General features: G+C 38.6%; 2 protein-coding genes across 3 annotated transcripts; one reads left to right on the plus strand and one right to left on the minus strand.

The window, feature by feature from the left end:
- The first annotated feature begins 6,052 nt into the window (after positions 1-6,052).
- LOC113285947 (putative wall-associated receptor kinase-like 16) lies at positions 6,053-8,761 on the plus strand. 2 transcript variants are annotated; one of them, XM_026534683.1, is made up of 4 exons: positions 6,053-6,381; positions 6,745-7,173; positions 7,259-7,432; positions 7,511-8,761. In XM_026534683.1, the coding sequence occupies exons 1-4, from the start codon at positions 6,183-6,185 to the stop codon at positions 8,692-8,694; spliced, it is 1,986 nt and encodes a 661-aa protein (XP_026390468.1). In that variant the 5' UTR covers positions 6,053-6,182; the 3' UTR covers positions 8,695-8,761. The 2 variants fall into 2 exon arrangements, with proteins under 2 accessions (XP_026390468.1, XP_026390467.1); XM_026534682.1 differs by having other exon boundaries at positions 6,053-7,173.
- Positions 8,762-9,168: 407 nt separating this feature from the next.
- LOC113291179 (wall-associated receptor kinase 1-like) lies at positions 9,169-16,011 on the minus strand. Its single transcript, XM_026540742.1, has 4 exons — positions 15,912-16,011; positions 15,711-15,833; positions 15,118-15,596; positions 9,169-9,690 (listed from the first exon to the last, which is right to left on the minus strand). The coding sequence occupies exons 1-4, from the start codon at positions 16,009-16,011 to the stop codon at positions 9,169-9,171; spliced, it is 1,224 nt and encodes a 407-aa protein (XP_026396527.1).
- Between the last annotated feature and the right edge of the window lie 6,251 nt (positions 16,012-22,262).

A 22,262-nucleotide genomic window follows, 5' to 3' on the forward strand; every position in this document is an offset into this window, starting at 1 on the left:
TTACTTAAACTCACTCTAGTACTTCTATTTGATGTTTTCATGTCAAATTAGTTCAGAAAAATTGATTCTTTGATTTTAATTATTACCGGCGGCAATGTATTATGTTATCGACCTTGCCGTCTTTTCATAGTTAGGGTTTGGCCGGCAGGCTCTTTGGTTGAAGATCGTGCCGGCTGTTGAATACCAGTAACTGGTACTTGCAGAGCCAGCAAGTTATTCAACCTCAGACCCTGCCGGCGACAGTTTTTTTTTAGCCGAGTTGGTTATAATTTTTTACCTTGTCGGCTGTATTTCAATTTTTTTGTGTCTCCTGATGCCTTGAATTTTTAAACCGGAATGGTATTTGGATAAAACCATGCCGGCTGTTTGTCAGCCGACAATGTATGGGTAATGGACCTTGCCGACCTTTAATGTGGAAAATCCTTGTATCTCCTGTGTTCATATTTGTTATAAGCCGGCAGGTTATTTGAATGATACCCTGCCGGCTATAGTTTAGCCGGCATATATGTTTTAGTCGACCCTTCCGGCCATTGTTCCGCCGGATTGGTTATATTTGTCGACCTTGCTGACCTGTAATTTTTTTTTTCTTAATTGTTTTGTTCAGGTTGGAAAAGGAAAAGAAGAAAGCTATGAAAGCTTTTGGTCCTCCTTCAAGACCTCCTCGTGTTGGTGATAAACTCTTGACTTTAACACATCGAGGGGCATACGTTGTGCCGGGAATTCTCAAGATCCGTGTACCGAATGATTCTCAACCACCATCGGAACCCAGTGATTCAGACGATACTCCAGATGAAGACCAATCAATTTCATCTGGTAGAAGAGGTGATGATGATGATGTTGATGAAGGATCTCCGACTGCTGGAGGAGGTAACAATGATGATGATGGTGATCAAGACATGCCTGATGTTGGAGGAGGTAATGATGATGATGATGATGATTATGGTAATGGAGATAAAGGTAAGAATATCCAAGATGAAATTGTTGAAGAGGAAGAAGAAGAAGAAGAAGAAGAAGAAGAAGAAGAAGAAGAAGAAGAAGAAGAAGGTGATGGAGAACAAACTGAAGCTAATGTTGAACAAACCCAAGCTTCAACAGAAACCGGAAAAAAGAAGAGGGTGATCACTAAACCAGATAATTCCCACATGTCTGCCCCTCACTTGATGGAGACACTGAAAAAAGGTGAGCGTCCAAGGGGGACCCCACGAGATGGTGGAGAAGTTCTTTTTGGATACAAAGACTCTTTGGCATGTACGATCCATAATACTATCGTAAGTACTTTCAATCCGTCTTTGTTTTTTATTCAAGTGTGTATCTATCTTAAATTTGAGTCAAGTGTTTGCATTTCTTTTCATTTTGTTTTTTCGGTATTTAGGATCACAAGCATGTCGTCCGTCTCTTGAGGCGCCAAGCTTCGTGTTCAGTGACTAAGACTTGGGATCTTGATCTAGAATGTGAGGAGGTGAAAGTGATTGTCAAGAACTCCGGGTTGTGGCATGCGGTGGAGAGTTCGAATATTGTGAGAGGTTCTACGGAGAGACTAATACAATGTTAATCTCATTCGGTGAGATAACGATAATTCCCGATGATGCTCATCAAATTCTAGGCCTCGAGGTTGAGGGAAAAGCAGTGTGTGAGGGATTCAATTATGATTTTTCTTTCAAGGATATTTACAAATTGAGCCAGAAAATGTTCTTTTGTAATCATATTGAGACGGAGTCTATGCTTGAGAATAAAGAAGGTCGTTTAACCAAGAAGTTTAATCTGAAGCTGTTGAGGGACACATTATCTGGGACCAAGAAAATCTTTGATGAGGAAGGAAGGGTGCACCCTGTGCGAATCAATGCTAGCGCGTCAGCTTATTTGCTTTACGTCCTAGGCAAATGTATCTTTCCCGACAGTTATGGAAGCCTGGTTGACGCCAGTTATTTGCAACTAATGGATCCCTTAGATAAGTTGCATGAGTATTCTTTGGGTACTGCGGTGGTCGCCTTCTTGAACAATGATTTGACAAAGGGTTCTAGGGCACTGACCAAGCAAGTTAACGGAAACATATGTCTCTTCCAGGTAATTGTATTGTCTAAATCATTTATATTTGCAACATTCTCATAAGATAAGATTCTTTGTATTGGTTTTACTAATTTATTTATTTTTTTGCATAGGTTTGGATATATGAGCAATTCCCTTCTTTGTTCAAAACCAACTCCTACGTCAAAGTGGATGCGACTGTTGCGGTTGATAAGCCAAGAGGGCAAAGGTACAGTTTTAAGGGTACTCAGGATAAGGAAATGCCGCAACAACTTATCAAACTCCGAATGGCCATTGAAAAATTGACTGCGGATGATGTGATATTAGATCCGTATCGAGATGCTAGACAACAAGGTTTAATCCAAAGGAGAGATGAAGTTGCATTATACTATGAACCCTTGATGTTGTGCGATGGAGGATACTCAATGTATGATCCACATCGGGTAATGCGACAATTGGGTTACGTCCAATAAGAACCTAATTTCAATGAAGATAAGCCTTTCTTTACTGTGAAAATGGTTGAATGCACCACGTCCCAAAAAACTATTAACGTCTCTTACGATCCAGCGCCAGTTCAAGAACATTGGGACAATAGACGAGGCCGTAAAATCGATATGAGTTTTTTGTATGAGGTGACCACCGGTCGTGAAGCCAGTGAGAAATACATGGAGTGGTACTTGGGTTGCGCTCGTCCTAGTGTGATTAGGGAAATGACTGCTGAAGAATTGGCTCGTAAGAGGAAGATGGCATCAAAAGACCCAGCAATAAGTCTTAAGTTCTTTGTAAGTATTTTAGAGTTGCTCTTACTATTTTAAGATTACATTATCGAATAATTCTATTAATTGTTTGTTGTTTAATTGAAAATAGAAGGAGCAATTGAAGATCTTTGTGAAGGTATTGTGTTGCGCGAAAGACAGAGGAGAGTCTTTGTCGATTGAAGAGAAAAACAATCACATTGACTATGCTTGCAATATTGACAATGAGGAAGCCGATGAATTGTTCAAGCAAGTTGATGCTGAAGTAAAGAGGGAAGAAAAAGCCAGGAGAAAAGCACAAGCAAAGATGAATGCTGATAAAAAGAGGGCTCGTAGTGCTAGTGGTGGTGAAGGTAGTAGTAGTGGTCGTGGTGGTGAAGGTAGCAGCAGTGGTGGTGTTCCTAAACGGGGTCGTGGTCGTGAATGAATGCTTTCCTAGTTTATTTTTTTATGTTGTGTTGGACAAATGTTAAGGTTAAAGGTTGGAAAAATGTTTTTTTAAGGTTTATGGGACATGTTTTCGTATTTTGGACAATAAGTGTTGGATTTCTAGTTGTTGAATGAATGGTTTTTTTAGCTATGTAAAGTTTTAATACTTATGCCGGCATGCTGTTTTTAAGTTACAGTGCCGACCACACCAGGGCCGGCAAGGTTTTGAACTGTCAGTCTGTCGGCGGTGATAGCAGAAAATGCTTGAATACCAGGGTCGACAAGGTCATCAGATCAATACCAAGCCGGTTGTTATACCGCCGATGGGATTTTATCTTATCGGCCCCGCCGGCTATTTGTTGCAGAAAAAACCTTCTCCTGATGCCTAAAATCATCATAAGGTCGGCATGGTTCTAAATTATGATCCTTGCCGACCACATTACAGCCGGCATGCTAGTGAACAAATACCATTCTGACGGTTTAACAGAAAATTGCATGAACTCCTGATGCCTAAAAGTCATAAGGTCGGCATGGTAACAAATTTTTTATCTTTCCGGCCATAGCACTGCCGGCATGCAAATCACCAAATACATTGTCGGCGGATACACAGAAGAAAATGTTCTCCTGATGCCTAAAAGTCATAAGGTCGGGATGGTAAGAAACTTCTCACCCTGTCGGCCAGTTGTAGTCGGCATATTAGGGAAAACAAACCTCGCCGGCGAATTCAAAATTCAAATTTTTGTCAAGTGCAATTTCATTGATTTACTTGTACTTGGGCACTATAACGGCCAAAATTTTCCACCATCCTATAAATACACTACTTCTCTCTACAAAAAAACATACAAATAGTTCCATATACTCTCCAAAGCTCATATCATCATCATACACTCCATCTAACTCACCCAATAGCTCTCTACAAACAACAATGACTTCATTTGATTCAAATGAAGATTTGGCAATCACCAAGGCATGGTATGCGGAAAAATGACTTAGACGTCAATCGTCCGAAAGGGTGGATTCCACAACCTTTTGGGCTAGGGTACACAACAAATTTATCCAAGACTTTGGGAATCCTAATGCAAGAAGTTTTCAACAAGTCCATGAGAGGCACCTAGTAATCGAAAACGCTATACTTGATTTTTTAGCTCTTCAACCTCGGATTTTTAACACTCGCCCCTTCACCTTGTCCACTGCACAATTTGTGAGTATTTTTGTGGTTTGTTTTAGGTAACACATGTTGTTTTATCTTCCAATGAAACACCACTAACAAATGTAAGTTTGTTTTTGTAGCACGAAATCGTGAAAGCGCGCTACTTGGAGGAAAAGGGGGAAGCATTCGCTTTCGATGCAAGCTATCACTTCTTGGCAGAAAGAATCCCGGAGGATAACCCGGACTAATTGGATGTTGTATCGTCTTCAGAGGAGGAAGATTGATGGCTTTAGAAGTTTTCGTATAGGTTTTGTGGGTAGACCTCTATGTAAACCCTCACGAGACTATAACTCGTCCACTAGGGTCGCCTAGGGGTTCAAAGGCTTGATGCACATGCTAAGTGCATTCGTTTTTATGTTTCAATCAATGTAGTAACCAAAATTGCATGAATAAAGTGAATTATATCTTCCCATATTCTGTTTTCTGTTTGGTATAAGTACAGGTCGACAAGGTTATAAATCCTTAACATGCCGGCTACAGGTCAGACGGCAGTGTAATAAATTATGTGCATGCCGACTATATGATAGCCGGCATTGTAGGAAATATTTACATGCCGGTCGTAAGATTGCTGCCACAAGAAAGTCGGCATAATCTACATGCAAAGACCCTTCCGGCCAACAAAGGGTCGGCGTATTATTCATCCAAGGACCATGTCGGCTAAGCTTGGTCGGCATCTTATTAAAACGTCTATCTTGCCGGCGAGACATAGCCGACACCTTGTTCAAACGTCGACCTTGCCGACCGTTCACATTTTCAAAACCAAATTTTTTGATCGAAATCGAACTCATAAGACAGATTAAAGGTTTAATCTACTGAATTCATAATTTGAAAATTTTAATCTAAATTCAATTAATTAACCTAATCAGAATTTTTAGTGTTAATTAAATAAGGGCATATTAGCCTTTTAGGAAATACAAGGTTAAGGGGTGGCTTCTTTTACTTCAAAATGACCTAGCTTTTGTCTCATTAGATATACCCCAATTAATCTGGGTATACCCAAATCAAGCCGGATTTTGAAATATCTAATGGTTGAAAATAATTCATTTTTCTCATACTATCTGCTGCTTTTCTCAAAAAAAAAATTATGTGACTATGCGCTATTTTGCTATTACTACCAAAAAGAATAAAATTGAAAACGGGAAACTATTGATTGCTTAACCTCCTCAAAAAAGAACTTTGCCCATAAAAATAACTTAGCAAGATTGTTATTAGGAGGGACCGGTTTTGCTTGAGGTGTACCAAAATATGAATAAGACAAAACAACATTTGTCTTGGGATTGGTACACCCCCAAGTAAATTGGTACCCCCGTTAGCAACCTTGTACTTAGGATGTTGATTCAATCATAATTAGAAATTAACTAGACCAACTATCCATAGTGGACAAGCAAAATAAAAAGAAAAAAAAAAAATCCTACCTCACATTTTAGTTTTTCGTTAAGAGTCAACGGAGAATATGGTGTGTAGACTATATTTTTTACTCTGGCCCATGCCAGCGTGTGGAAAGCAATATATGGCCCAGAGTCAAATTCTATATTTGCGGTTTGTATACTGCAGACTGTCTTTATCTCTCCAGAAGAAGGAATTCGTTATCGTTTGCTAATTGCCATCCTCAATGATCAGTTCACATCTCAAACTGATGTCTTCAAGCAACAACTGCAACTTGCAAGAGAAGAAAAACATTCTGAAATCAAGTCTTATAGATGATTCATGAATAATACATAAATATCTCCACGAATTCTGAAATCAAGTCCCACAGATGATTCATGAATAATACAAATATCTCCATGAAATTTTATCAATTAGCTAGTTGCCTACCAAATGAAACCAGGAAACACAGTAAAATTATGTTTCTGCAACTTTTCTTTTACTTTCTGCTGCTTTCATGGCTATTTCTTCTAACAGAGGCAGCATCACTAGAGGGTCCATTCTTCAAGGCAAAAACTGGTTGTGATGCCAAATGCGGTAATGTTTCGATTCCTTATCCATTCGGAATTCGTCAAAATGGGATTAATGTTGGGTGCTCTTTTAATGGAGTTAGGTTTGATTACAGCATTACCTGCAATACTTCTTTTAATCCTCCTAAGCCTTTCCTAGATGTTGGTGACGTTGAAGTCATAGATATTTCAGAAACCGAAATTCGAACAAAAAACACCCCAGCAACCTTATGTCACAACGCATCGGGTGGGGTAACCTTAAAGCTACCTTCTTCTAGTATATCCTTAGATCGGACTCCATTTACAATATCCTATACAAAGAACATGTACTTTACAGTCGGGTGTAATGTGTTTTCTATTATCCAAGGTCCTGATCTACAAAACTACACAGGAACATGTACTTCAAGCTGTGAGACTAAAGAAAGTGTGATAAGTGGATCTTGCGTGGGCAATAACGGCTGTTGCGAAAGTACTATACCCAAAGGGCTTAAGAGGACTGAAATAGCAATGGAAAAGAACCGTCAGCAGTCAAATGTCAGTTGGTCTTTTGATCCTTGCAATTTTGCTTTCATAGGTCAGTATACATTCCAATCATCGGATATTTTGGATGGTTATAATTTCGTTAGCAAAGGGAAAGATGTCCCGGTGGTTTTTGACTGGGCAATAGGGAATAAGACTTGTGAAGATGCACAAAAGGATTTATCCAGCTTTGCATGCCAAGCGAACAGTCATTGTGTCAATTCCGATAACAATCCTGGATATCTTTGCATTTGCAATGAAGGTTATGGCGGAAATCCTTACCTCAGTCCTGGATGCCAAGGTATGTTCAAATTTACAACTTGCTTGTTTTCTTCCGATAAAAACAAATCCCCTGTATGTAACTATACATTATTGCATTTGTACAGATGTGAACGAGTGCGCTGATCAAAACAGCAATCTCTGTGTAGCGAATTGTACAAACACCATTGGGAGTTACATTTGTTCTTGTCCAAAGGGTAGTCGTGGCGATGGAAGAAAAGGTGGGAGTGGTTGCGTAAATCAAGACAGTCAAAATTCACCGGTGTTACAGATATCTCTCGGTAAAACTTTGTATTCTACTTATCGGACTTAAATGAACTGTTGCATCAACTTTTCTTATGTGATATATGTGGATGCAGGAATTGGTTTAGGCTTCTTGTTTCTAATTCTCTCAGGTTCCTGGTTATATTTGAGTATGAAGAAAAGAACCTCAATCAAACTCAAAAAGAAATGCTTTCAAAAGAATGGTGGTTTGCTGTTAAAACAACAAATATCATCACATGAAAACGGTGGCTTTGAATCATCAGCAAAAATCTTTACAGCCGAAGAGCTAAAATCGGCAACCAGAAATTATGATGCAAATTTAGTGCTAGGCCGTGGAGGCCATGGTATAGTTTATAAGGGAACTTTATCGGACAACCGAGTCGTGGCAATTAAGAAACCAATTATAGTCAAAGAGAGTCAAATTGAAGAATTCATTAATGAGCTTGTTATCTTAACTCAAGTTAACCATAGAAACGTTGTGAAGATCTTGGGATGTTGCTTGGAGACCGAAGTTCCCTTGATTGTTTATGAATATGTTTTTAATGGCACTCTCTCCGATCATATCCATTCTAAGAATGGGGTATCTTCGTCATCACTTTCTTGGGAAAGTCGGTTAAGGATTGCTGCCGAAACTGCTGGTGCACTTTCTTATTTACACTCTGCTGCAACTGTACCCATCATCCACAGAGATATCAAATCTGCCAATGTTCTATTAGATGAGAACTACAATGCGAAAGTTGCAGATTTCGGAGCATCGAGGTTGAATCCTTTGGATTTAGCTGAAATAGACACAGTTGTCCAAGGGACCTTAGGTTATCTTGATCCAGAATACTATCAGTCTGGCCAGTTGACAGGTAAAAGCGATGTTTATAGTTTTGGTGTTGTTCTGGTGGAACTTTTAACCGGAGAAAGGCCCATATCTTTGGCAAGGACAAAAAGAAAACAAAATTTTGCTTTGTATTTTCATTCCTTGGTTACGGAGAATGATGTGCTCGAAGTTCTCGAGGCTCGAGTGGCTATTGAAGGGAAACGAGAACAAGTTCTTGCAGTTGCTATGCTTGCAAAGAGATGCCTTAACCTGAGAGGTGGAGATAGGCCGACAATGAAACAAGTCTCTGTGGAACTTGAGAGTTTGTCAAAATTTGTATCACTAAATCACACATCTATGCACTTCCCTGAAGAACACACTAACATAAAACCGGAGCCGGTAGACTTGTATCCTCCTATCCAGTTCGACTCCTATGTTGATGGCGATTCTAGCTTGTATAGTAATATATGACAATGTCCATTGGCAATACTCAATACATGTGTAGACTTTTCTTCTTGTTCTTAATGAAAGTTTTGTCATTTCTTAGGTTAAGATAAAAATGTTACCATCACTCAAATTTAATTTATACATCAATGATTAGGTATGTGCCTCTTCATGAGCTAGATAGCTATTTTTCAAGGTGCCAAAGTGCTGGAGCTCATTTGACTAGTAAGCGAACCAAAGCTGTATAAAATGAAGAAGCCACTTTTTGGCAATAAGTTGATGCAATCCATGAAGCAAATGGGTGATATGATATGTACGGAGTATCATATTGGAGATGAAATAATTAAAAACAAAAAATGTATTCAAGATCTCATACATTTTAACAAAATTATTCAATACAATTACATCGGAACGTCCATAGACATTGACATCTCTGTACTGAACAGGCTAGAATCAACATCAGCACTGAAGTTTAATGGTACAGGATAAAGGTCTGTTGGTTCAGTCCCAATCTTCATGGTTTTGGCTATGCTCCGGAGATTCAGATCTTCTCATACTTTCTAGCTCCATTGCAACTTGTTTCATTGTAGGCCTATCATCACCTCTCAGATGAAGGCATTTTTGTGCAAGCTTAACAACTTCAAGAACTTGGTCTCGGTTCCCTTCAGTTGCCACTCGAGCCTCAAGGATGTCCATCATATCATCCTCTTCTGTCAATGGACGAATATATACAGCAAGATCCTTTGCTGGCCTATTTTGAGAAAAGACTCTTTCTCCTGTCAAGAGTTCCGCAAGAACTGCACCAAAACTATAAACATCACTTTTAACTGTTAATTGACCAGTTTGATGGTATTCAGAATCCAAATATCCTAATGTCCCTTGAATTTTTGTGTGTATTTCATCTAGATTCAAAGGATTCAACCTCGAGGCTCCGAAATCCGCAACTTTCGCAATGTAATTTTCATCTAACAGAACATTGGCAGATTTGATATCTCTATGAATGATGGGTTGATGCAGGGCATACTACAATTCCAGAAGATTCCGCTTAGAGGTTTGGCTTCCATGGTTTCCTAGTTTCAGTCTTTCTTATTTTTAGGATTCTTTTAGATTTCCTTTTAGTTTTCTGTTTCCTAGTTTAGTTATTCTTCAAGCCTATATAAAGGCTAGATTAAGTCTTGTAAGAGCTATCTATTACTCAATCAAATTATTAAACACAAAACTTATCTTTCTCTTCTTGCTTGAATTCTCTTCTCTTCTTGCTTATAGCAATCTAGTATTGCTTTCTTTTACCTTGTTCCACATTAGTTGGTATCAACCGCTTAGTTTTAGGTTTTCATCCTATAACTTGATCCTTTACATCGCTTCCGCAACACCTTTCAGTCCTTTTTTAGTTCCTTTTCGTATACAAAAAAAAAAATGACTGCTCAACCAGTTACTCTAGCAGCAATCGAAGCTCTCATCAAATCTCATACCGAGATTTTGGCAAAAAACATTACTGAAGCTCTTGAGAAGTCCATGGAGGACAAATTAGGGTTAAGAGATACCAAGCTTGAAACCATGCAGAATCAACTTTTGAAGGTTGCAAAACATATAAATCTAGATTTGGATATGCCTGAGCTTGTAGACTTAGAAGGAAAAACTAAAGAAGATATACTTCAGTTTTTACAGAATGATGAAGTACCTGAAGATGTATTGCGTACTTTAAACATTAAGAAACCGTATGAAGGTTTCCTAGGTCATTCAAAGTAGAAGATAGTTTCTCCTGCACTTGACAGTGATGATGAAGATGAACGTGAGAACGATCTAGAGAAGAATTGGATTGAAGAACGACGTTTAAAAACTGGTCACAACCCTTACAGTTCTTTACCAGAATATAAACTAAAAGCTGATATTCCCAACTTCTCTGGAAATTTTCGTATTGAAGAACTAACTGATTGGTTCTTTGAGGTAGAAGCTTTTTTCGAATTCATGGAAGTCCCTGAAGATTCTAAGGTTAAACTTGTGACATACAAACTCAAAGGAGGATGCAGCTTGGTGGGATAAGATCTGTGATGATCGTAGAAACGCTAACAAACCGAAAATACGTACTTGGAAACGTATGAAAACTTTGATCAGGGATAAGTTCTTACCTAGAGACTTTATGCAGCAACTTTTCATCAAATTACAAAACATTCAGCAGGGGGCACGAACTGTTGAAGAATATGTGTCAGATTTTTATAATTTGGTCGCACGAAATCAACTCAAAGAATCTGAAGAACAGTTAGTTGCAAGATTCATTGAGGGACTGAATAGATTAATACAAAATGGTATGACTCATTCAGTTTTTACTATGGTCGAAGCTGTGCAGCAAGCTATTAAGATAGAAAATCGTCTTATTCGTTCTTCTAGGATTTATCCATCCAGACAAGGGCGTTATCAAAATACTTACAGGGGTACCAATTCATCTCAAAACTTTTCTCCAGATACTTTTTGAATATTCCCAGGCCTCCTTATGATGATGTTAGCCATTCACATCGACAACCTAGCCATATTGTGCCTTATACTCCACCTCTGGCTACACCTATCTTAGCCAATCCAGTTGATCTTCAGCCGGGTCAGCAGTCTCACTCTCTGCAACCAACTCCTCCTACTACAGGGAATCGGTTTCATAACAGGCAACAACAATTTCCACCGCAACAGCGAGCTAATAATGCTTATACAAAATTTCGTGGAGATAAGTGCAATAAATGTCAGCAATCGGGGCACACTTCTAGTGATTGTCGGAAATTCAATGCTTTGATTGGTGAACCTCAGTTCATTAATGAAGTCACTGGTGCGCTTAATGAGTTCGAAGATGAAGACTCACCTGGTGATGACGAGTTTGTTGGGATGATTCGTCCATTATTTCTTACTCAACAATGCAAGTCTCAGAGACACAGTATTTTTAAATCAAGATGTTATATTGGGGGTAAATCCAAGATGATAATTGATAGTGGCAGTGTGGATAATTATATTGATCACGTAGTTAAGAAGCTTGAACTACCAGTAACTTCTCATCCAGAACCTTACACTGTAGGATGGGTTAATGCCTCTAGCACACAGAAGATTACTCTTCAGTGTTATTGTCATTCTCTTTTGAGGGTTATGAAGACACAGTTCTATGTGATGTCATTAATATGACGGCAACCCATCTTCTTCTTGGCAGACCTTGGCAATACGATCTTCACGCGGTTCACAATGGATTCGAGAATACTTACACTTTTGTTCATAATGGGAAAACCAAGGTTCTTAGTCCATCCAATTCCACTTCAAACTCTTGTGCGCAGACTGATGCTGTCGTAGCCACTGTTATTCGTTCTTTGCACCCACAACATTCTTTACATTCCCATGAAGATTCTAAGCCTATGATTGAGTTGCCTGCAAAGGTGAAGCCCTTATTATTTCAATATAATGTTTTATTTCCAGATGAACTACCAACTGCATTACCTCCTTTACGGAATATTCAACACTGCATCGATTTTATTCCTGGAGCCTCTTTACCAAACCAAGCACACTATCGCTTGAGTCCTGCTGAGCATGAGATATTACAGGGACAGGTAAATGATTTGCTTACAAAGGGTTTGATACGACCTAGCAACAGTCCTTGTGCCAGTCCTGCCTTCTTGGTTAGTAAAAAAGACAATGGATGGAGGATGTGTATCGATTGCAGAGCATTAAATCGCATCACCATTCCTTATAGATTTCCGATCCCGCGTATTGATGATATGATTGATTTACTGTCGGGCTCTATTATTTTTACTAAGTTGGATTTACGCAGTGGTTACCACCAAATACGCATTCGAGGTGGAGATGAGTGGAAAACAGCATTCAAGACACGTGAAGGTTTATATGAATGGCTGGTCATGCCATTTGGGTTATCTAATGCACCTAGTACTTTTATGCGACTTATGAATCAGGTTCTCCAACCCTTTCTCAGTAAATTTGTTATTGTCTATTTTGATGACATACTAATTTTTAGTCGCAGTGAGCCAGAACACCTCCAACATCTTTCACAAGTGTTTCAAGTTCTTGCTGACAACTCTTTATATGTTAATTTGAAGAAGTGTACCTTCATGGCTTCTTCAGTAACATTTTTGGGATATGTGATTTCTACTGATGGTATTCATGTCGATCCTTCTAAAGTTCAAGCAATTGAAGATTGGCCAGTTCCTACTTCTATTCGTGATGTTCGTAGTTTTCATGGTTTGGCTTCTTTCTATCGAAGATTTGTGAAGAACTTTAGCTCTATTTCTGCACCTTTGACTGACTGTCTCAAGAAGGAGAAGTTTGAGTGGACGGAAGCAATGGATAAAAGCTTTATTATTCTTAAAGAAAAGCTTTGTACGGCACCAATTCTTGCACTTCCGAATTTCAACAAGCCTTTTGAAATAGATTGTGATGCATCTGTTGTTGGTATTGGTGCAGTATTATCACAGGAGGGTCATCCAATTGCATATTACAGTGAGAAGAATTCAGATGCACAAAAGAAATGGTCTACATATGAATTAGAGTTATTGGCTCTTGTTCAATCTCTTAAGCAGTGGCATACTTATCTTATACATAGGGAATTTGTTGTCAACACTGACAACCATGCTTTGAAGTTTTTGAATACTTCTGCTAAAGTTAACAGAATGCATGATCGATGGCTTTCCACACTCAACAAATACACTTTCTCCGTGAGACATAAAAGTGGCAAATTGAATCAAGTTGTTGATGCCTTAAGTAGAAGAAGTCATCTATTAACTACAATTCGTAATGAGAGTTATGCATTTGACTATATCAAAGACATTTATCCAGAAGATGAAGATTTTGGCAAACTATGGGATCAATGCAGTTCTCAAACTCATGGGGTTGATGATTTTCTTATACAAGAAGGTTTTCTTTTTAAAGGGAATCGATTATGTATTCCTCAAGGGTCTTTACGTTTACATCTTATGCGAGAATTACATGGCAGTGGTCTTGGTGGTCATTTTGGGAGAGATAAAACCATTGCCCTGATTGAAGAAAGATATTTCTGGCCATCTTTGAAACGCGATGTACAAAAGTTCGTACAAAAATGCATGGTCTGTCAGAGAGCAAAGGGTACAATTCAAAATACCGGGTTGTATACTCCTTTACCAGTTCCTGATGCACCTTGGGTTTATATAAGTATGGATTTTATACTTGGTTTACCTCGTACTGCTAGAGGTAATGATTCTGTTATGGTCGTAGTTGATCGTTACTCTAAAATGGCTCACTTCGTGGATTGTAAGAAATCAACTGACGCTTCTAATGTTGCTTCTTTGTTCTTTAAAGAAGTAGTAAGATTGCATGGGGTTCCAAAGTCTATCACTTCTGACAGAGATACCAAATTTTTGAGTTATTTCTGGAAAAGTTTATGGATGCGCTTAGGAGGCACAGTTCTACAATTCAGCACAACTTCACATCCGCAAACTGATGGACAAACTGAGGTTGTTAATAGATCACTTGGGAATTCGATTAGAGCTAAGTGCCTGGATAATAGTAAGCAGTGGGATGTGTTATTGCCACATATGGAATTCGGTTTCAACACTTCCGTGAATCGTTCTACTGGGAAAACTCCATTTGAGATTGTGTACTCTAAAGTACCTAATCATACTCTTGATTTGGTAGCCTTACCCACCACACAGAGTACAAACACTGCAGACGACTCTTTTGTAGACAAAGCAACTGAATTACATAATGAAGTAAAATCTAAACTGGAGAAGTCCAATTCTAAATATAAAGAGGATGCTGATAAACACAAGAGGTTTAAAACCTTCAAGGAAGGGGAGCTCGTGATGATACATCTAAGAAAAGAGAGATTTCCAGTGGGTACTTATAACAAAACCAAGATGAAGAAATATGGTCCTTTCAAGGTTTTAAAGAAGATCAATGATAATGCTTATGTTATTGATCTACCAAATGATTGGAATATCTCCAACACATTTAATGTTCAAGAGATTTTTACGTTTCATGGTGACAATGAACTTCTGGTTTGTTTGGACAACTCGAGGACGAGCTTTACTCTAGAAGGGGGGACTGATGCAGGGCATACTACAATTCCAGAAGATTCCGCTTAGAGGTTTGGCTTCCATGGTTTCCTAGTTTCAGTCTTTCTTATTTTTAGGATTCTTTTAGATTTCCTTTTAGTTTTATGTTTCCTAGTTTAGTTATTCTTCAAGCCTATATAAAGGCTAGATTAAGTCTTGTAAGAGCTATCTATTACTCAATCAAATTATTAAACACAAAACTTATCTTTCTCTTCTTGCTTGAATTCTCTTCTCATCTTACTTATAGCAATCTAGTATTGCTTTCTTTTACCTTGTTTCACATTATGGGTATAGCTGCAGCAGAGTGTAGGTAAGAAAGTGCACCAGCAGCTTCCGCAGCAATCCTTAATCGACTTTCCCAAGAAAGGGACTATGGAGATACCCCATTCTTTGAATGGATACGGTCAAAGAGAGTGCCGTTGGAAACATACTCATAAACAATCATTGGAACTTCAGTCTCCAAACAACATCCCAAGACTTTCACAACGTTTCGATGGTTCACTTGAGTTAAGATGACAAGCTCATTAATGAATTCTTCAACTTGACTCTCCTGGACTGTTGATTTCTTTATTGCCACAATTCGGTTATCAGTTAAGGTTCCCTTGTAAACAATACCCTGGCCTCCGCGGCCTAGGACTAATTTTGCATCATAATTTTTGGTTGCCAATTTAAGCTCTTCTGCTGTAAAGATTTTCGCCGATGATTCAACACCATTTTCATGTGATGATAATTGTTGTTTTAACAGCAAACCACCGTTCTTTTGAAAGTATTCTTCTTTGAGTTTGATTGACTTTCTTTTCTTCATACTCAAGTATACCGACGAACTTGAGAGAATTAGAAACAAGAAACCGAAACCAATCCCTGCATAACATTTTATCAAAACATGCTTTTACACTTACAAAATGCACATACAAGAATTGATGCAATAAAGTCCTACCAGTAAGATCGGAGCATTTCGATCTTCCTTAATACAACCAGTCCCATCTTTTCTTCCATCACCACGACTACCCTTCAGACAAGAACAGATGTAACTCCCAATGGTGTTTGTGCAAATCTCTACACATGGACTTCCGCTTGGATCGTCGCACTCATTCACATCTGTTCAAGTGCAACAATGAATATTTACGTTACATAGGGGAAATGAAATGATCAGTTCTGTGCGCAACTTTTACATACCTTGGCATCCCGGACTGAGATAAGGGTTTCCGCCGTAACCTTCATCGCAAGTGCAAAGATATCCAGGATTGTTATCGGAATTGACACAGCGACTATTCATTTGACATGCGTAGCTGAATGCGTCCTTTTGCGCTTCGTTACAAGTCTTACTCCTGTTGGAATCTTGCAACAATTGAAGAAACGTCAGATGTATCAAACAATAATATAAAGAATAGTATCAAACAACTCTACCACGAACAAATTGATGAGGGCAGAATCACAGGTTCAACAAGCTGTCCTTAACACATTAGTTCGCGGGTATACTCTGAAGTAATGCTAAACCCCAACGTGCGAAGATGTGTCCAGGATAAGACTGCCCGATATAACTTGAGTTAGCACAACGCAAGTTACCCACTCTTGAACTCAGCAACAGGGATGGAAGCAAAACGCCGCACAAAATATAAGAAGAAGAAGAAAAGTAGACCTAGAGATAGTCGCTGCTTATGTGTTTTTTAAAAACAGAATTTCGAGTCATATTTATAGGATGAGATACTTGCAAATCAAGTTAGGTTTTTTGTTTTCTTCAAAAACAAGTAAAACTCGTAAAAGGAATTTCCCACAAATAAAACTCTTAAAAAATAATTTTGGAATTAAATTCCTAAAGAAAAAATTCTCCACCCACGTTTTACAATTCATACATAAGTGTATGATTATATAGTGGAGCTCCTCTTTAGTTTTCCACAATGTGGGACTAAAGGTTCCACTTCATTCACCCAAAAAATGAGTGAGTATCCTTAGACCCTTAGGTCATTAGATCAAACCATACCAAGACCATAAAATCTTTTTAATTAAAACTCATTTTCTCCAACAACTCCCAATCGCCCAGTCAAGAACAAGAGGGACATCTTTCCCTTTACTAACAAAACTATAACCGTCGAAAATATCCGATAATTGGAAAGTATAATGGTCTTTCTCACCAATGAATGCATAATTACAAGGATTATAAGACCAGGTAACAGACGGATTCAGATTCGGGCCTTGTATCACCTTTATCTCGAAGCTCTTAAGCCCTTTGGGTATAGCATCCTGGCAACACCCTTTAATTCCTGTGCAAGTTCCGTTTTTCACACTTTCTTTACTCTCACAATTTAATAGACACAGGAACCTTTCGTAATTCAGTGCAGGACTTGCCAGTGACGAAAAAACATTACAACCGATAGTGAAGAACATGTTCTTCGTATACGATACTGTAAATGGATACAGACTAAAATCCATCCGGACCACCGATCGGTCGGACGTGACACCAGCCGATGGACTGTCGTAACATATAATTGATGGCGAGTTTTTGATTCGAATTTCGGTTTCGGATATATCTATGACTTCATGAATACCTAGGAAGAGTTTAGGAGGGTTGAAGGAAGTGTTGCAGGTAATGCTGTAGTCGAACCCAGCTCCACCAAAAGAACAACCAACATTTATCCCATTTTGACGTATTCCAAACGGGAAGGGAACCGAAATGTCGCCGCATTTGGATTCACACCCCACCTTTGTCCTGTAAAATGTAACATCTGATGCTGCGCTTGCTAGAGTTAGCCATGATAGCTGCAGAAAGTATAAGAAAAGTTGCAGAAACATGATATATCATCTATGTTTTTGTTGGTTTGTTGTGCTAGGAACAATCAAAAATGGGATAATTCTGTATATGTGATCCTTATCAACAGAAGAAAAGGAATTTTAAAAAATCATTAGAAATTGCATTTGACTTTGAATTGTTCTTCTGTTGCTTACAAGATGCCACTCAACTAGCTTTCTTGTCATTCATCTGTCCAGAGAGCTCACAATAATAAAAACCTCCTGCAGTCAAAATCCAGAATGTCTGCTAATGGAGGTACCAGTTTGTTTGGGGGCAAACCAAATTTCATACAAGACAGAACTTTCATTGGTAATGGATTGTTACACCATGATACCCCTTTAGCGCATTTCTCCACCAGTGGAATATGCTTTAGAACAAATTCCCAGGCCCAGAAGAATGAGCGAAGTTTCAAGTTCAAAGTTTCAAACCACAACTGCAAATTAAGGTTTAGTTGTAGTCACGACAACTTCTATTCCTTTAGACAGGCAGTACAGACTACAGAATTCTCACCGGGGTTAATGGCGAGAGCGATTTCGATGATTATCATGAGATTACCTTAACTAAAAGGCCATAGGAATCCAGGAGGATGAGCGCATCTTCAGGTGATTGTCTTTCTTTTATACCAATATTTTCTGCCATTATTTAATCTTTGGATTTGATCATAGTCGTATTGAGATTCTTAAATTCTTAATTGAATAGTCATTGAGTCGAAATCCATGTCTAATTAGAGAACCCTAATACTGACAGTAAATTTTTAGGACTCGTATTGATTCATTTGCGAAGGAATTAACTGCAATACAGGAATATTTGGTGATATTGTTATTCTTAAATACACTTGCTGAAACATCTATACTTTACAACATTGATAGGATTCAGCACCAATTAATAGAACCCTAATGATAAAAATCCTTTGAGTTGGGGATTAGCCACCAATTTTAAAGAAACGTAACTGATTAATCTGGATTGAATGTCTTACACAACTCTAGAGATGAGTATATATAGTGTTACTGACTTCTAAAAATAAGAACACTAAAGAAAAGCAACAGCAATCTTTAAGGAATAGAATTAAACTAGGAAAGTAATAACCTATAGCAATAAGGAAAGATAATAGTGATGTCGGTATCCCAACATCCCATCCCCCTTCAAACACGACTTGTCCTCAAGCTGCAAACTCTGGAAAACGAATAAGGAGATCATCTGCATCCTCCCAAGTAGCTTCTTCCTTTGAATGATCTTTCCACTTGATAAGCCAACGAGTTCCTGCATGGTTGTTCTTTTTAAACATCTTACGATCTAAAATTGCCTCTGGTTCTCATTGGAAATTATCAGCATTAGTTGGCAGACTAGCATCAACAGCAACAGTATAACCTATTTTCAATTTCAAGGCAGAAACATGAAAAACAGGGTGAATACGGCTAGTAGATGGCAATTCCAGCTTATAAGCAACCGGTCCAATCTTTTCAAGGATGCGAAAAGGACCATAAAATCGTGGCGAAAGCTTTGAAAATGATTGGGAAGCTACAGTGGCCTGATGATATGGTTGTAACCGAAGATAAACCCAATCATTTACTGCAAAACTTCGATCTGTACGATGAGCATCAGCGTAAGTTTTCATTCTAGCTTGTGTATCCCTTAAATGGGTCTTCAGGATTTGTATAGTGCGGTCCCTAGCTCTTAAGCTAATATCAACTGCATTAACCAGTGTAGAACCTGGAAGGTAGGCTGAAATCGTAGGAGGAGGACGACTGTAAACAGCTTCAAAAGGAGTCATTCTTATTGCTGAGTGATAAGTCGTGTTATACCACCATTCTTCCCATGGCAACCATTTAGACCATTCATGAGGTTTTGTTCCAGCAAAACAACGCAGGTAGCTCTCTAAAGTTCTGTTGGTAACCTTTGTTTGTCCATCCGTTTGAGGATGATACGCAGAACTTTTACACAATTGAGTGTCTTGTAAAGAGAAATAGGCATCCCAAAAATTACTCAAAAATATAGGATCACAGTCACTCACTATTGTCCGTGGCATGCCGTGGAGACGTACAACATCACGAATAAAGATATCAGCAATAGTAGCAGCGGTATACGGATGAGACATCGCAATGAAATGAGCATATTTGGATAAGCGATCCACTACGACAAGTATAGAGGTTTTACGATTAGATGTTGGCAATCTGTCAATAAAATCCATTGAAATATCCATCCATACATCTTCTGGAATAGGTAAAAGCTGAAGAAGTCCTGGAGGAGCAATAACCTCGGATTTATTACGCTGACAAATGTCGCATTGAGCAATGTAAGTTTTTATCGAACGTTTCATTCCCTTCCAGTAAAAATTTCTTTGAAGGCGCTTGTAGGTACGGAGAAAACCAGAGTGTCCACCAAGAGGTGTTGCATGAAATTCATGAAGAAGTTTAGTACACCATGTAGAAGTAGAAACCACCACAACACGTCCCTTATAACGGAGAATACCGTCAATATAAGAATACGGTGGTTTATAATTTGGGTTGCGACGTAACTCTTCTATAATAAAACTAAATTCATTGTCATGATGACATTCTCGAATAATATCATTTATGCCAGAAAATATAGGGGCAGTGATCGCCAGAAGATGAGCATCAGAAACACGGGATAAGGCATCTGCAGCCTTATTTGCAGCACCACATCGATAAATAATCTCATAATCGTATCCCAAAAGTTTGGACAACCATTTTTGTTGCTCAATTGAAGATAATCTTTGGTCTAGGAAGTACTTAAGACTACGATGGTCTGCATAAATTTTGAAATGTCGACCGAGCAAGGTCGCCATTTTTGAACCGCAGAGACTATAGCAAGCATTTCCTTATCATAAACCGAAAGATTTAAATTTTTACCTGATAACGGCTTGCTGTAAAAAGAAATAGGCCTGCCAGATTGCATTAAAATAGCTCTTAACCCATTACCAGAAGCATCACACTCTAAGGTAAATTCTTTTGTAAAATCCGGAAGTGCCAATACTGGTGTAGTTGTTAAGGAAGACTGTAGTTGTTTGAATGCTTTTGTAGCTAATTCTGACCAGGAAAAAGCATTACGCTTCAATAACTGAGTTAATGGAGCACTTATTTTCCCGTAATCCTTGACAAAGTTTCGATAGTAACCTGCCAAACCCAAAAAACCCCTAAGATCCTTAATAGAGAACGGAGTAGGCCAGTTGACGATGCTAGCAATTTTGTCATTCTCAACAGATACTCCATCAGCAGATACCATATGACCAAGATAGCCTATGGATGATTTAGCAAAATCACACTTAGACTCCTTCAAAAACAACTTGTTAGAACGTAACGTCTCAAAAACAAGTTCCAAATGCTTAATATGTTCGGCCATGGAATTACTGTACACCAATATATCGTCAAAGAAAACTAGAACAAACTTACGAAGATATGGCCTGAAAATATCATTCATCAAACTTTGAAAAGTTGCTGGAGCATTAGAGAGATCGAAAGGCATTACCAAAAATTCGTAATGGCCATCATGTGTGTGAAATGCCGTTTTATGAATATGTGGCTCGTAGACACGAAGTTGATGAAACCCATAACGCATATCTACATTGGAGAAAACTTGCTTACCATGCAACTCATCAAGTAATTCGTCCACCATAGGAATGGGAAATCTATCCTTCACAGTGATTTTGTTTAGTGCTCGGTAATCAACGCACATACGCCACGAGCCGTCTTTCTTCCGTACTAGTAATACCGGTGAAGAATAAGGGCTGGTGCTAGGACGTATGAAGCCTGCATTTTTTAATTCTGAAACAATCTTTTCAATTTCCTCCTTTTGGAAATGAGGGTATCTATAGGGTCTGACATTTACCGGAGCAGAATTTGGAATTAGAGGAATGCGATGGTCATGAGAGCGTGTAGGTGGAAGATATGTAGGAGAACCAAACACATCTGAAAAATGGAAAATTAATTCTTTAATTTCAGAAGGTACCTGAGAAATAGTCGAAGATTCCATGTCTGTAGGTAAAGATGATAGCTGCAACAAAATGCCTTGTTGTTCTCGATGTATCAGACGCTGCATAGGAGTGTGATCTAGAAGCATAACTGTTGGGGAATTGTCACCAACCAAGATAAATTCAGTTCCTGATACACAAAATTTCATGTGTAATTTGTTAAAATCCCAACTTATAGCTCCTAAAGTTTGTAACCACTGAACACCTAAGACGGCGTCGCAGCCACTAATTGCTAACAGAAAAAATTCAGTAGAGAAACTATAGTTCTGTAGCTTAATTGACACATTATCACATGACCCACTAGTTTGAAGAAATCCACCATCCCCTATCGTTACGCGCATAACTGCATCATTAGATTGAATAGAATAGCCACATTGCTTGGCGATTGTAGGGTGCAGAAAATTATGAGTGGAACCTGAGTCAATTAAAACAGTGATTGGTTTCCCTTTTATATGACCCGTAATACGCATTGTATTTGGAAACAGAGAGCCCATAAGAGCATGAAGTGAAATTCCAGGAGTTGTTTCAATCTCCTTATCTTGTTCAGCTGTGATTTCCTTATCATCACCACCAATACAATCAAGCTCAGTAATAGTAACGCCAGCTGCACCTTCCAAAAATAACAAACGAGACTGCTCACAAAGATGTCCAGGTTTATACAGTTTATCGCAGTTAAAACAAAGGCCTTTCTCACGTCGTTCCTTTTGTTCCATCCATGATAAACGTTTAACTCCTGGAGGTAAACCATTCT

Source organism: Papaver somniferum, chromosome 6 (genome assembly GCF_003573695.1).
Source record: "Papaver somniferum cultivar HN1 chromosome 6, ASM357369v1, whole genome shotgun sequence".
NCBI lineage: Eukaryota > Viridiplantae > Streptophyta > Magnoliopsida > Ranunculales > Papaveraceae > Papaver > Papaver somniferum.